General features: G+C 49.1%; 1 protein-coding gene across 1 annotated transcript; it reads right to left on the bottom strand.

The window, feature by feature from the left end:
* Window positions 1-213: 213 nt before the first annotated feature.
* CRAT (carnitine O-acetyltransferase) lies at window positions 214-14388 on the bottom strand. Its single transcript, XM_026049441.1, has 14 exons — window positions 14327-14388; window positions 12698-12961; window positions 12111-12229; window positions 9909-9962; window positions 9058-9223; window positions 8345-8519; window positions 7699-7877; window positions 6424-6524; window positions 5961-6080; window positions 5355-5477; window positions 4845-4980; window positions 4270-4332; window positions 3647-3784; window positions 214-3012 (listed from the first exon to the last, which is right to left on the bottom strand). Exons 1-14 carry the CDS (start codon window positions 14354-14356, stop codon window positions 2797-2799), a joined length of 1884 nt encoding a protein of 627 aa, XP_025905226.1. The 5' UTR covers window positions 14357-14388; the 3' UTR covers window positions 214-2796.
* Between the last annotated feature and the right edge of the window lie 1036 nt (window positions 14389-15424).

Below are 15424 nucleotides of genomic sequence, written 5' to 3'. Positions count from 1 at the left end.
AAAAAGAAACACATTCAAAAGCAGGGAGGGGATAGGATTTTGCAAGCAGACACTGGAAAAAATGAACAACTAGAAGAGCCAACTCGGAAGGACATTGCAACTAAGAACTTGGACAATAAGAAACACTTTTAAAGTAAAATCATTACAAGGTTTATCTTGTCCTTTCAAGCACTTCCAAAAAAACTCAAGTTCAGCTCCATATAATTAAAAATGCACAAAAYGATTTAAGAATTGTGTGTCTTTCAGGGGGATGCTGTGCTGTTTACAGCTGCACGGTGCCAAAGCTAGTGGGATATCCAGATTTTGAGTTAAATCTCTATCAAACACTCTTCAGAGAAGCATTTGCAGCAGAGCACACAGCTGCTTAATCTTGAATAGGCACCTTCCTCTGAGAGGCTTCCCCTTTGAGGCAGAAAATAGGAAAGGGCCTATACTCCTGTGGCAATACTGTAGTATCAGTGGTTGAAGGCACTGTGGACAGGGAAAAATAACTTATTCCCCAGTACACAGGTTGTCTCAGGTGAGTGAGGAAGATTATTTCACCAAAGAAAAACATTTTTTTTCCTCAAGAGTAAAAGGTCTCCTAAAATCAGGTTTTATTCCAGCAAGGTATAGTCTATTATGTTGTGTTAACATAATCACTTCAATCTTGGTAATACTGAGTATCCTGTTTGTAGTTCCAGTCTAATTCACAGTGGAAGAGTCAGCAGCAACATCTGCTCCCAGGCTCAGAGTACTCCCATTGCCTTTAGACTCTTCCTCCATTCAGGATTCCTCTACAAAATCAACAAAATCTAAATCCATGTAGATGATGTGAAAGTGGCAGTTCATACAATCACTGGCTGTGCAGGTGAGTTTGTTAAATTTTCCTTTTTAAAGGTTTATTTAGGTATAAGATAAAAGCTTTGAAGTAACACCCTTCTAAAAACCCCAAACACATAAAAGCTTTGAATTACTCAAGAAGCAGATTAGACTGATTCTTTTTTCTTTAAAAAGACTTTGTGCAAGTTTTTTTTTCTTTTTTTTTTCTTTTTTAAACATACATTTGCCAAGGCACTTTGTCAATGTCCTGTGCTGGTCTATGACCAGAAAAGTGGCAGACAGGATCAGCTATTTCCCTGTAACAAAACAGGCTGTAAACCCCCAACTGCTGCTTGTCTATGGGGATGTCTCAGCAGCCATACCTTTAAGTGCATGCAATTAAATATTAAATCCCTGTTGCAGAAATAGCACTAGATTTCTTCACTCCCATATGGTTTTATGTACTGTTATATAAAAGGATAGTTGGGAGCTTGAATTCTGCCAGATTTAGATTTTTGTAAGCACTACTTCCAATGCCAGAAGTGTAAAATATGCCCATGCATATGTATATATAAAAAAAAAACTCAAGTTTGTCAACCCAACATAAAACCACTGTCATGGGATCTGTATCTTTAACAGAATAGAACTAGCACAAATCTGAGTAATATTACAACAAGGAAAAAAAAAAATCAAGTGGCAGAAAAAGTGCTGGGCTGTTGCTGCCAGAACAATGACTGCTGCTGTGAACAAACATCTGTGCTGTCCGCTAGTTCTCAGCTTAATTCCTACTTTTCAAGATCTTYTGCCTTGTTAAAGCAGAACGATGCAGGAGGAAAGTGACTGTGCAGCTGTTTTTCCTTTGGCTCCAATGGCTTTGARCTGTGTGGGCCAGAAATGGCAGCGTGTTCTGGAGCCTCCTGCTCAGAAACACTCAGTGTTCTGCACACTTAAGCATAACATGTTATGCAAAAAGATGTTGCCCCTTACAGCAAGGTGTAAAATTACATTATAGATTAAGATGTGTGGTGTGAAGGAGACATCCATGTGTCTTCCATAAACAGAAGGTCAGTGTCCTGCCTCTCTTCCCCCTTTCCAAAGACAGGTGCAATGAGGTGAGCTGGATACAGTCTTGTTAGAGAGGTCTAAGCCCTTCTTACCTCCACAAACATTTAAGTACATAAAGCTGGAGCTGCCCAAACCCGTGTGAGAGATGCTGTGTGGAAGCTTTGTGAGGGAAAGGAGGCAAAGTTTCACTCTGAGCCTGAAGAACAGTAGTAAGGACCACAGCAACATGCTTAACAGAAAAGCCCAAATGAAAACAAAACCTTAACTTATAGTGGTGATATTCTGTCATTGGTAGGGGCAGTGCAACAAAGGGAGGTCACACACCTGTAAAGCAGGGAACGGTCAGGGACCTGGGGAAAATAGTGCAGTGCTTCCTAACAAAACTGAATCTGCTCTGGTTTTGAGAGCTTCTCTTTCCTCTCGCCAAAGTTCAGTTGCTGGAGTAGCAGAAAATTCTCTAGTGAAGCTTGAAAGATTCTGCAGACTCGTCAAAAGTCTAAACCAGCAAAAAAGTCTTACTTGTGTAGTAGTTCCATCATATAATAAGCATCATTCCCTGCTCTTTCTGGAGAAGAACTACTYTCCTCACCAAATGGACTTAAATCCTGGTAAGTACTGTGCTTTCTATATTCCTTTACAGTAAGATCCATAAAACAATCGTGTTTTGGTCCTCTCTGAGGACGGAAAGGTGCACTTTGCAGTGACAGGAGAGGACCAGTCACTTCCACCTCGGATTAAGACAGTGTTTCCTGTTGCTGCACAGTCTAATACTTACGGATAGCTCTTCTATAAGCTCTTGCTGAAAAAAAATGGGAGATGCTCTGCTAGTATCTTGTTGAGCAAGCAGTCCTCCCAGCTGTTTTCTGAGGAACTGGGAACTTCAGTGCGTGCGAGAATGCCCCTTTAGAGCTTTTGCATCCTGTTTGCCTCTTACAGTTTGGATTTGGGGGTAGACTGGAGCAAAACCCTCATGTCCAGCAGTGCTTTCTCGAGGTAATGGGCCATGCGCGCGGCGTTCGTTTCAGCACAGCTGTTGAATGCTGAAATTGCAAAGTTGATGTGATCTGCCATGGGGTTGTAACAGACTCCGTAGCCGTCTGGAACCACAGGACCAAAACACATCACGCAGTCTGTCTTTGCTGGGACCTGTGGAGACAGGGTGATTTTAAAAAAAAAAAAAAAGCTTTTCTTCACTCAGAGACAACATAWAGGCAACAAAACTAACAACTGGAAACAGAAAATCCCTGCCATCTCACAAAAATCCTCTAGAAGAAGGGCTTTTGGTCAGGCCCATGTACTRGCACACCCAGGCTGCATTCTGCACTTAGTAGCTGTATGTTTTGATATGCTTTTGCAAAGGAGAACTGCTTGCCAAGATAAATTGTAGTAAGTTGAGCAAAGGGGTCTGAGTGAGCAGCACAGCACAGGTGATGAGTGTGAAGCTTTCTGGGCATCTCACTCCACTTGTTATCACATGCAGATAGCCACCAAAATGCTTCTGGTGATCTTGGCCTTGGGTTCTGCTAGCATTGGAGACAGCTGAAAAAGGCTGCAGCAGCTATAATCCCATAAAGCTTGGAAATCTTGGAAGCAAGCTTAAATCTTTTAGTCCCTAAACAGAGTTTAGTTTCAAAGTTTTACTTAAGATGATGGAAGATCCTTCATCCTTCCTAGATCATCCTAGGAAGATGTAAGAAAGAAGATGATCCTTCTTCTTTCTTAGAAGAAAAAGCCAACACAGAGAATGAGAGCATGCTTCTCTGTTTACACTGAGTCCTACCTGACTGGTTGAGAGATTAAAGTGCATCGCCACAGCGTAGGCCGTGTCCATGAAGAGCTCGGGAATGCTCACTAGGTCTTCAATAGCCTGAAGCTTCAAGCCGAGGAGGTGGCGGTCTATTGCGTTCCCCCTTATTGCCTGTGAGGAAGAAGGACAAGGTGAGAGCCTAAATAGCAGGCAAACAAAATAAATTATGTCCTCCTTTGTCGGGGGACAAATGATGCACCTCAGTCTCTTAGTGTTCAGAGTTAAAAACGTTAAATCTTGGCTTTAGTCTTGTCTGTAAGGCTTGTGAAATTAAACACCCCAGTTGAATCAATGTCATAGTTGCAGCCTGCAGGGCATCTGGTGGAAGGGGTCATTGAGCAGCTGTGGCATTTAGCAACAACAGCGAGGGGCAGCCCGAAAGCTACTCTGACATTTGATTCTGTCCTTTAGGCTGTCACCAAGGGCAGCTGAACAACTGTCCCCAGGGGAAGCAGTCACGTCCCAGAGCACTGTTAGGGCAGAGTTAGTCCTGTGCATGAGCAGGAATGGCCAGAGGGCTGTGCTGGCTGACCAAAAGCTCTTAAGGTCTCTTCTTTCACCCCAAGTCCCAATGTGGCTGCATAAAGGACGCTCACCATATCAGTGTATTCCCTGTGGGCCTGGGTAGCTCTCTTCAGCAAGTCAACTTTCTCCTGGTCCTGAGGAGAACAAACAGATCTGGCTGTTAGTTTTGCTGTAGAATTAATAAAATTATTTTGGTGGCTCTTCTAGGATCGAGGACGTATTTGCCCTCTGGGACTAGTCTAAGCTAACACTACTTTTCAAACCACTTGGGCTGAGTCGCTTTATTCTGAACGGAGTTCTCCATCCGTAGCAGGGCTTAGTGTGAGTTAGTTAAACAGATACTGCAATATGTTACTTTTTGGTGTGATTAGAAATCTCTACATGCAATTTTCCTTGCTATGAGTACATAAAAAAGCAAATCCCAATGAAACTCAAAGTATCTAACTATAAACTATATACTCTAAGCTATATTTTAACCCAGTTGCAAGTTACCAGCTTCAATTCTGGTTAACTGAAACCAGCTAATACAGGATTACCCAAATAGGCATCTTTACTCTTTTTTTTTCTGGAGAGCGGTCTATTTACTCTGCTTCTTTTTACTTCTTTGCTAAGTAAGCTTTACTTTTGACTTCCTCGATATCCTCACCGATTTGTCAGGCTTGTCCATGGCCTGCACAAACTTAAGGGAGTCCACGGAAGCGGAGCGGATGGTGTCCGTGCGGCCCAGGCGGAACATCCGCAGCGAAGCGCTCTCATACGTGGCACAGGAATGGCCGTACATCCTGGGAGATGGAGAAGGGCACAGGAGTGAGTTTCACTTGACAGGAACAGCCTCTTGTGGAGCAGAGCTTTGTGGCTTTAGCTTTTGGGGTTGTGGTTTTGTGGAGGTTTTTTTTGTAGAGGGGGAAAGGGGGCACTGAACTGATCTGTGAAGTGTTTCTACAAAGATTTATCAGGCTTCCTACAGCCCACTTCATTTGTTCTGTGGCACCTGGAGATGTTCCAACCCACTGCATGGGGAAGTTTAAACAGGGTTTAAGAGTCTTGTCACAACAGCCTAGTGATGACTTGGCTGTGACACCTTTAATAGACTCATGTATTTGAACCTGATTCTGAAGGGTGAGGAGGTTGAAAAGCTACCTACTGATGGTCTTACCTGTAATATGCTAGCTGCAAGGCCTGCTGGATGAAAGCATCAGGACTTATCTTCTCTGATTTAGGGAAGTTTTTCCCAAATTGATGAAAGACCATGACTTTCACATCCAGATCTTGGACCATTCTGCAAGGAAAGGAAGTAAAAATGTTTGCTTGCATATTGGTTCTTGTAACACAAAGGTACAGGCTTTGCTTTCAYAAGGCTCAGAGAGATTTTGGTTGTGATCTACCCAAAGACGTTGTACAAAAGAATTAAGCTCTGTGCTCAGACAGTAATGTGGAGGTGAGATTTTTGGTCATTGCTGAAGGCGTGACGGGTTAGGTGGGCTCAGGTCTCTATGCTCCAGTATCTCCAGGTAGATCTAGTAAAGCCTGCCCTTTCCCACTAAAAGAGGATAGTTAAGCAACCATCTTTGCTGAATTTTCTGCTGGCAGGTGGCTTTAGTGGGCATTTTGGCAAGATTCAGCACTGACCTAAGAAGTCACTGGGAAAACTTCCTGCTTACAGTGAGGAAAACCTCTTGCTTAAACCACTGACATGTTCCAAATGAGACCAYGAATTACTCCCTCAGTCACTTGGCCACGTTCTCAGCTGCTTCATACTCACATGTTGAGGTTCTGCTTTGCCTTCTCTATGTCAGTCTTGATTTCTGGAGTGATGTTAAACCGCAGCTTCTTGGGCATCGGCAAAGGAATCATTGGTGATCTTATCAGCTCCGGCTTCTTCCTGCAGGAAGAAGTGGTTGTGAAGCCACTTACCCAGAACTGTGACCCTGGGCTTGACACAGCAGAATTCTGGATAGAAATAATCAGACATCATCCCTAGCACCTTATGACACTTCGCCACAAAAAATTCCCGTCAGCTCTGAAAAGTGGCTTTCCTTAAGAATGGGAGCAGTAGCAAAAATTACTTGGGAACTGGGCTGACTCAATCCTCACCACTCATAACAGAACTGCAATAACTACCCTTCCTCCACAGCAAACTCCTAGAGGGTGAGCTGGAAGATGAGTATATTCCTGGTGATTTAAAACCTGTATCCGAAGTCGAGGAAAAAGATAGCAGGACTCACGTGTACTCCACAACGTGATCCAGAAGAGCCACAATGGGTGGGCCCTCAGAGGGAGCGTGCTCGTAGACAAGACCACAGGAACCATCTTCAGCTATGATGAACTGTGGAAGAAGCATGAAAAGACACCATGGTGAGGAGACATGGCCAGTGTGAAGTAGGGGTTATCCAGAGAGGGCTTTTAGTATCACAGAATGCTGGAGGTTGGAAGGGACCTCTAGAGATCAACTAGTCCAACCTTCCTGCTCAAGCAGGGACACCTAGAGCAAGTGGCACAGGGTCGCATCCAGGCCAGTATCTAACTGCTCTGCCTCTGAATGGATAGTGGTCACATTCCTGCATGCTGGAAAGGTAACAAATTGAGCAAGGCAGCAATGGGAATCCTCCAGTGTGTCTGAGAGGATCCAGGATCACTGCTACATGGATTTGCAGAAATCGTGTGGATAGAAGAACACGTCCAACGTGGTGCCTAAGCACTGAGCTCACCACTGTGGAAAGAGAAGAATAACAGAAGGATAATCTCACCTTCTGCTCACTAACCCTTCCTTTTCAAGTAGCTGAAACATTTAAGCTTTATTCCATCAGGATAAATTCCTCCAAACAGGAAGAAAACAACAGAAACATTAGGAAACACTCAGCAGATATGGGCAGAATCCTTTTAAAGCACGTCACTACTGTCTAGGAGTCAGGACAGATCAACTAATACAGAAGGAGAAGCTCAAATAGCAGCTGCTATTTACTGAATACTGAATGTACTGAAGGAGCCTGACAAGACTGAAGGGAGAAGAGATCAGAGAAAACCGGTGGGATGGCAGCTGATGCTTGGAAAATAACCTGGGTAGTGTCTGGCAGAGACAGGAAAAGTGACAAGCCTGTGGGAAATACCCGAAACAGACCTCCCTGTGTTTGGGCTGCTTCCAAGCAGACGAGGCATTGTTCACCACAGGCAGAAAATGGATTTACAAGGAACATAAAGAAGAGCTGTGCTGAACAAGGCTGCGCTGAACAAGCGTGGGCAGAGGCAGTGAAAAAGCCCCGAGGCAGCAAGGAGTGTTTGTGGTGACTGCAAGGGAAACCAAAGCATCTCACACTGTCAGCCTGCACACCTTGCCCCCAAAGCATCTCACACTGTCAGCCTGCACACCTTGCCCCCCTTATTTCTCCCCTCTGTTAGGGGAAAACCTTGCCTGCTAAAGGTGTTTGGAGCCTCTTAGATATTTATAGTCTCAGGAAAAAGTATCATCATGACTTTGGGGTCTCTGTTGCATCCCCACTTACCTGAAGGGTTTTGTCAAACCAGCGGTTCCCRCTGTTCCAGCGACTTCCTCCTCCGTGCAGCATCTGAGCGGCCACGCGGCTCTTGTAGATGTCATCAGACACCCGGGGCATTGGGGCGTCAAGGCAGACTGTAAAAATGCTCTTCTCTATTGTACGCACAGATTCCTTGTTGGTCTTATCTGGGACAGAAAGGGAGCAGGAGATAGCAGAAGTTGAAAGGAAAATTGTTTTGGTCATAGGGAGGCTGAAATTTGAAAGAGCTAGATCCTTGTTGTACCTCAATATAAAATTGCTCAAATAGTGGTGTATACACTGACTAAAACTGTACAGAATTGGGTTGTTCTGGATGGGAGCCTGTTACAGTCACACTCCCCTTGCCTGGTTCTTACATCCCACCCATTTGTAAGGCAAAAAAAAGGTTATGATTTCAGGTCATTTATGAGCCAAACCCTGCACTTCATCCCTGTCRCTTCCTAAACAGACATGGCAATGCTTTGCAGTGAAATTAAGCTGCTGCTTTGGGGGTAAAAAGCTCACTTATCTCTCCAGAATGAGCTTCTAAAGCCTTTTCAAAGTCAAACGCTAAACAGCAGAGTGGAGAGGGTGGTAGGTTTGATGGCACTTGCATGGCAAGGGCTGCACAGACCTTTGAGAAGGTTGTTGTAGGCTTTTGCCCAGCTGTTTCGGTGGTTGGTGGTGAGGATCCCAATGGGCTCTTTGTTGGTTTGGAGGGAGGTGTTCCAGATCTTTTCCAGCTGAATGAAGAGCTGGTCAGTGGTAAGGGGGCTTCCGTCGCTGTTGTAAACATCCAACTCGAAGAACTGAAGGTGAGAAGAGTGGACAAGGAGAATGAGAACTCCCCAGTGCCCAGCCCCAGAATCAAGAAGATGGCACTTTGAAGAGGTAAGAAATAGGAATATGGCTTACTAGGAGACCTTTGAAAGCAGCTCAGTAATGAGAGACTGAAAACCAACTGCCTTTGCAGGGCATAAATACAGCCAAGGTCTTAAGGAGCTCAGAAAACATGGTAACAAGGGTCAGTACCTAAGAGGAATTCYCATTTCTGAGACTTGCCCGTGGTGGCAGAGTTCATTATCCACCCACAACTTACAATTCCAGGACTGATCTGTTAAGTCTGGGCTTTCAAAAGAGAATTTGTGGGGACAAGAAAGAGAGGAAGAGAGACCTTTTCCATCCTGCTCTCCCAGGGCAATCGCAGGTGTCTGCTGGCTGAAGCCRAAGGGGATAAAGGGAGCGGGAATAAATCCCCGGTGATGCCTTGTGGGTTGTTCCCTTTCCTCTGGCAGGGCCAACTGAAAGGGTCACCCCCATTGCAAGGAACCTCCTTGAAAGCCCTACCTGGAAGTTGTGGACCACCGTGATGTGCCTGGACTGCTTTTTTCCTTTGGCGTAGTTGACAATGGAGTCCCGCTTGGGCCCSGGAATGCGGCACGATGACAGGATCTGGTAGTACTGGTTCATGCAGAGGGGTTTCCCACCCAGGTACTCCACTGGAAGGGTTTCACTGCACGACAGGGCAAGGGAAGGAAGGAAGGAAGGAAGGGGATGAAAAACAGCAGTGGAAAGTCCTGCACTCCCCATACAGGACAGGCTTAGCCATGCAGCCAGCTACCACCCACTCCAGCAAGCCGAAGCACATGAGTGTGCACAGTCTTAAAGYGGGGCATTTCTTCCCATTTTCACTATCCTTCTTAATAGGGACTACAGAGTGTTTGCTGGCCTTTCACTCGGGAAGGGGAAAAATCACTATCCTGTCTTAAATGTACATCAATGCGTTTGAAAAATGTAACATAAAGGAGTTAGGTTAAGCAGAGGCCGGTTGAGGTTCAGAAGGRCAGGGAGGAACAGGCTTCTCCAGAGGGCATCCTGGCTAGCCCAGAACTGAGAAACACTGGAAGCCCAAAGAAGCTGCATTCCTGCTGCCTGAGCTGCACCTTACTGTTTGGGAAAGCAAAATCCTGAACAGGGATCTGCAGGACTGTCAGTCAGGCRCCTTCCAAGTGTGCACATGTGCCAATGCAAGCATTAAGTAAACAAAAAGCACTAAGAAAGAAACATAAATATGYTTTTTTATTCCAGTGGTGATGACCTTAGCAATAAGCAACGATATTGCTGACAATATTTCTCTTCAGATACRTGCTCCCCATGGCAATAAGGAACCCAGAAAGGTTGGAAGACCGTTAACTCACTTGTCAATCATTGTCTTGAAATCCAGAACGCCCTCGATTAGCTTGGCAGCAAACCTGGAAAGCAATCGAATGCAATCAGGAGGAAGAACAGCCCAGAACAGCGGGGCCTGAGGGCTCTGCTGTGCAGGTTAAGCCTCTCTGCCAAGTCCCTGATGTGCTTTGGTGGCTGTTGAAGCCACCCTGCGTTTGGGATTTGAGATTGCTGGGTAGTCCTATCACAGAATCCTTAAGGTTGGAAGGGACCTTGGGAGATTGTGCAGCATTTTAAAGTTTCTTTGTGTAACCAAGGACAGGCTTCCAAAGCAGGGATCGGTTCAGCTGACTTTCTAACAGCAGCATTGCTCATGGGCGTGCTGTGATTTTTGTCACCCCTACTCCTGAGTCTTAAGATGAGTCTTAAAACTACCCTGAAAAGGGGACTTAGGCTTTTCCCTGGCCAGGAGCCACCTCTAGGCTTCAGGCTAAGCTGCAGCCGCATCTCCCTGTGCCCCAGCTCTACCCTTGTTCATATATCCTTCCTCCCCAATGGTTGTGCTGCTGCAGAGCAACCCTGAGCCCATTGCTCGGGCATCCAAGGGCCTGAAATGCAGATAAGCTGCTTGCTGATGCCCTGTGTTTACTAGGATCAATGCTATACACTACCCACGCCAGCTCCCATGTGGAGGGACACTGGGGTTGGACTCGCTGACCTAGGAGCTCCCAGCCGTGCCAGGAGGGAGGAGGTGACTGGGACAAGAGAGAACTTGGAAGGCATCCAAGTGGCAGGGGCAGGTGGTGTTTGCAGGCAGTGTCATCTTCATTGGTTCCCAACCCTAGGACACATCCAAGGAAATAACTCCAAGAACCTAAGGGCTACTGCATAAGATAGTCTCTAAAGTAGTTTTCAATTAAATTTTCCCAGATTTCCTGCAAAAACTTGAAAGGAAAASAGCTGGGAAGCAAAAGTGAGGGGGCAAAGAGCCTGGGTGCAGGGCTAGSGCCTGAGGGGGAGATGTGGGGAGAGGTTATTTAGCTGGTTTGTTTTCAACCTGCAGAGCTGCTCGATTAAGGATTGGAGAACTCAACTTTTTTCCATTTGCCCTCTGCTTTCTGAATCTCAAGTCAAATCTCTGCTTTCTGAGTCTCAAGTCATCCCATCAAACTTCCTTCTGCAGCTGCAAACTACTATTTCAAACCAGGCTTTGAATTTTTGTGGGAGTTCAGATGTTCACGCTGCTGCGTGATCCCACCGGTTGGGACTCCAGGTAATGCTCAACTTCTCACCCTCCACTTAGATGACTTAGAAGTGAATAACACGATCAAGAGCTTTTCARACAGGGTGTTTAGTCTTGCACTTTCCAGGAAGGCTCAACCTMTGCACCTCCAGTCTTACGTGGAAAGGAGGAATTTGTTCTTGCCCTCGCTCAGCCTTGACCGGTACGTTTAACCCGCTGGAGCAGTGATGACTAGTTAGTCACTGTGGAAAAGGTAACCCTGTATAAAGGCCAACCTTGAGTTTGGTGGCTAAAGCTGGATATGTGCACGTGGCGTTGGTTAAAAATTAAAGGGGGCCCATGTGGAGGAGAGAGATGAATCCRGGGCAGGTTCCGTGGGTGCTCGGGGGCAGCAGTGGGGTGGCCTCAGCACGGGACACTGGGATGCTCAGTAGCAGAAAGGAGCAAGAAACGGCAGTGTCTGGTCGCAAGGAAGAGCTGGGGGTGGAAAGAGGTCTTCTAAGCTATGAATCCCCAAGTGTAATGACACAGGAGGGGACAGTCCCCTGCAGAAACGGTCTGGGTGACAGCAGCAGGCTCCCCCCATCCCTGTGGGATGACAGATTCCAGGGGCATTTCCGTGTGGTCTCTCTTAGAGCCTGGGCTACTTTTTATGCTTCTTTTTAACTGCATGCACAACCTTAGTGCTCCTGGTCTTTACTGTCTTTTTCCTGTCTATCCACGCAGAGATCTGTGTGACAGCAAAGATGGAAACCTATGTTTTGAGGCCCAGTTTAGCCTCAAACCAGTGCCTAAACCACTGGATTGCTCTGTTTTCCAGCCCATCGGTCTTCCCTTGTCCCTACAGCCCTGTTGCCCAACACGGAGAGCTATCATASCGGGGGACCACACACTAATACTCCSTTTCCCAGCCAGCCCGAATACCTTCCTGTCCAGCAGAGAGGACTCATCTCGCCCACAACCCAGGRGAAGCAGAAAAGGGCTTTACCTGAGCTGCCCTTGCCGATCCAGAAAGTCCTGCTTGGGTAAAACCACGCCTGGGCTGGAGTGAACCACAACGGGCAGGCGATACTCCAGGTAAGCCGTCTTGAGCCACCACTCGGAGAGCTGGGACGGAGAAAGGCAACGCGTGGGCCCCGCTGCCCGGCCACTGCCTCTGGCCCCCAGCACCTCGTTGGGCTCTTAGGCTTCACCCAGCACCGCGCATGCGGATGGGCTTTTAGGCATCACACGTGGAAGGATCACACATCCTTCCACATGGGCTTTTAGGCATCACATTGGAGCAAGGCAGGGGGAGGACACGGCGCAGGGCGAGAGCAGAGGGTTTTCCTGCTCCTCAAGGGAGCTGTGTGAGGCTAAAACATTGTAGGGGCTTCAGCAACCACACATGGGATCAGTGACTCCCTGTATCTCTGCAATCCCCAGTCCTGGGAGTTCACGCAGCAGAAACAGGAGCCAACTGGTTGGGAAGATGCAGCCCTAACAGTGCGGATGCCGCTGGATGCACCCCGGCCTTTGGGCAGCTGTGTCGGATCTCCACTCTTTCTAATCACAGCCCAGGGACACAGAACCTACCCAGTTCTCCGTTTTCCTGGCTCTCCTCTCCAGGCCCTTCTGCAGCCTCTCGCCAACGCCTCCCGGTTTGCGGAATTCCTTCACCAGCTCCTGTGTRTGGTTCCATTCCTCCTCGCTGATGATGGGCTGCAGAGCCTGCAGGTACCGGTCCAGGGTCTGCTGGAGCGGTGGCACGGGCAGGCTGGGCAGCGCTTCCTGATGGAGCCGGAATCTGCCCGGGATCTTGCCCAAAGCGGYGGGTTTCAGCAGGCCGTAGGGCCTGGCCTGCAAAGCACAGAGGAAGGGTTGAAACAAAACCTGCTCCCAATGGCAGTGAGGCAGCAAACAGCTCCCATCTGGAAAACTCCATCCCAGCCTCTCTTGGGACACAGAGACGTCTCCGGATAGGAGCAGAGCCTCAAAAGCACAAATGCAAGATGTGGGTCTATGGATCACATGCTAGAGGGGGTCCTAGATAGAGCTATCCTGAAAAATGCAAAAGGAAAAGGGGATGTCCCAAGATACTGATTATCAGCTCGCTGTGGGAGATGCTGCCTGCCTGGGATAATGAGGCATCTGCTGCTCCTGGGCACCTTCAAGCCAATGGTCTCCACGTGTTCTACAGAAAACAACCCCTCCCCTCCCATGGGAAACAGCTACGGAAGAATCCTGACTATTGTCAAAAACTGATTCATTCCTTCTTAAAAATGTAACTCAAACCCAAGTCAAATAGAACAGCKGGCTTTTAGGAGGCAGAATTTAGTTGAGCCAAGTCTGAGGCAAGATTAAAGCCGGCCTTGTGTGGCTGGCCAAAGAGCACACGGTGCTCAGGGCAGGGCTGACCGATGTGCAGCCCTTGGCCCRGTGCCTCCTTCTAGCACTGCAGATCCTCCCGGTTCTACAAGGGCTGGGGCTTGTTCAGCTCCTCCATCCCATTATCCTAGCGGCGACCGCTGCCTTTGGGCATGGGCAGGAAGAGCAGCCGGGAAGCTGCGGGTGGTGCCACCAGTCCCCAAGGATCAGACTGTGACATGTGGGTGCAAAAACCTTAGAGCAAGGCACCCACCGCCCTGACAGAGAGCAGGGAAATCCATCACTAGCCAGGAGCAAAACTTGCTGGTTTTCCCCCAAAATTCAAAAACATCCCCTTGGATGAGCGGAGTTGGACACCCATCTGCCTGAAGATGTTTAAATTCGACTCCATAGGTTTTGAGATCCCTCTGCTGCTCCCGCTCGGTTGGATCTAGTGAATCAGTCTCCTAGCGGACTCGGGACTCTGCCCTGGGATGCAGAGCCGGGAAGGACGCGCCCTTTGCTTCCCGAGGCGAGGAGGAAACAGCCGCCCCCGGCGCCTCCCCCAGCCCAGCAGCAGAAAGAAAGGGCCAAATCTGCAAAGTTTCCTCCTTGGAGCCGAGCCCCCGGAGCAAATCCTCTGTGCTCCCTCTAGGAGGTGGCAAGAACTAAAGGAACAAACTTTCGAGAAGAAGGTGTGAAAAAATAATAATATTAAAACAATATTTAAAAAAAGGATGAATTACTGAAGCATTGAAAAGCAGCGCTAAAAACAGGATGAATTACTGAAGCACGGAGGAGCAGCAGGGCGGGGAGGACGTGAAGGAGGTTAACGGTGGCGGGTAGCGGGTACGGTACCTTCTCCGCTTGCTCCTGCTTCCTATCCATGGCTGGGGGCACAGAAAGGAGCGTTCAGCCTCTCCCTGCGCCTGCCTCCGCGCCGGCCGCCCCCCGGCACCCGCCGGAGCGGCCCCCCGGCCGCGGCTCTGCTCCCGCCGAGGCTGCGGCCACCGGCCCCGCGCCGACGGGCTGCCCGCGGCCCCGCACGTGCCCCTTTATCTCTGCCCTCTTGTTTGCCCGTGGGGACACGTGGTGGCAGGGGCAGAGTCTCCCTCCGATCCCTCGCCCTGGGCTTGCGGCCATGGGGTGAGGCGGGGGGGGGGGGCGCAGGGAAATTATCCCATCGGTTTGTGGGAGCTTTTCCTTTGGCTTCTGCTTTGCGCGTGCGGCTCCAGCAGCCGTTCTGGAACCNCCTGGAAGCAGGTGGCACCCAAGGGAGATCCCAATTCATGTCCTGGAAGCAGGGGGCACCCTGGGCTGCCATCACACAACCCGAGCCACAGGGATAATTTCAGGAGGCGACAGGAACTGGCTCCTTGGGCTCGGAGTGGCAGCCAGGGGGACCGGAGGGTGTCACACGGGGACAGGAACCGGACCCYAATCGGACCCTAACCCAGCACCCCGGCGGCAGATGAGCCCCGCACGGCAGCAGGTCCGCTTTGGGCACYAAAGGCACCATCTCACTGCGCTCCTGCCTGGGACGGGGCGGGAGTCTCAGGTTGTCAGATCCTTTCAGATCCACCCTGGCGTCACAGGGAAAAAGCTCAAAAATTAATCGAAATTCCTGCATGTCACAGTGCGCGTGTGCCTTTCGGATGTCCCCTGCCGGCTCGTTTTGGGGTGAAAAGGGAGCGTTTGGTGGGCAGGGACCCCCCCGACCAGCCRGGGGCTGTGGGGGCTGCGGGGGCCGGAGCCGCTGACCTTCCCCTGCGCCTTCCCGCCGGGACTCCGCAGCGGTGCCCGGTTCCCGGCGCGGCCACGAGATTTCGGGTGTTCATGGCGGACCTCTGCTCTCTTTGGGGGGTCTGAGGGCGGGGGCCGCGCGGCCCGTCCCGCGTCCCGAGCCCCCCACGGGCGCCCGGCCGGTCCCTGCGAGCGGCTCGGCGCTGCCCTGGC

The sequence above is a fragment of the Nothoprocta perdicaria genome, unplaced genomic scaffold (genome assembly GCF_003342845.1).
Source record: "Nothoprocta perdicaria isolate Ctin4 unplaced genomic scaffold, notPer1 scaffold_6, whole genome shotgun sequence".
Taxonomy (NCBI): Eukaryota; Metazoa; Chordata; class Aves; order Tinamiformes; family Tinamidae; genus Nothoprocta; species Nothoprocta perdicaria.
The sequence above is the reverse complement of the archived record's forward strand: the minus strand, read 5'-3'. Positions and strand labels throughout refer to the sequence as shown.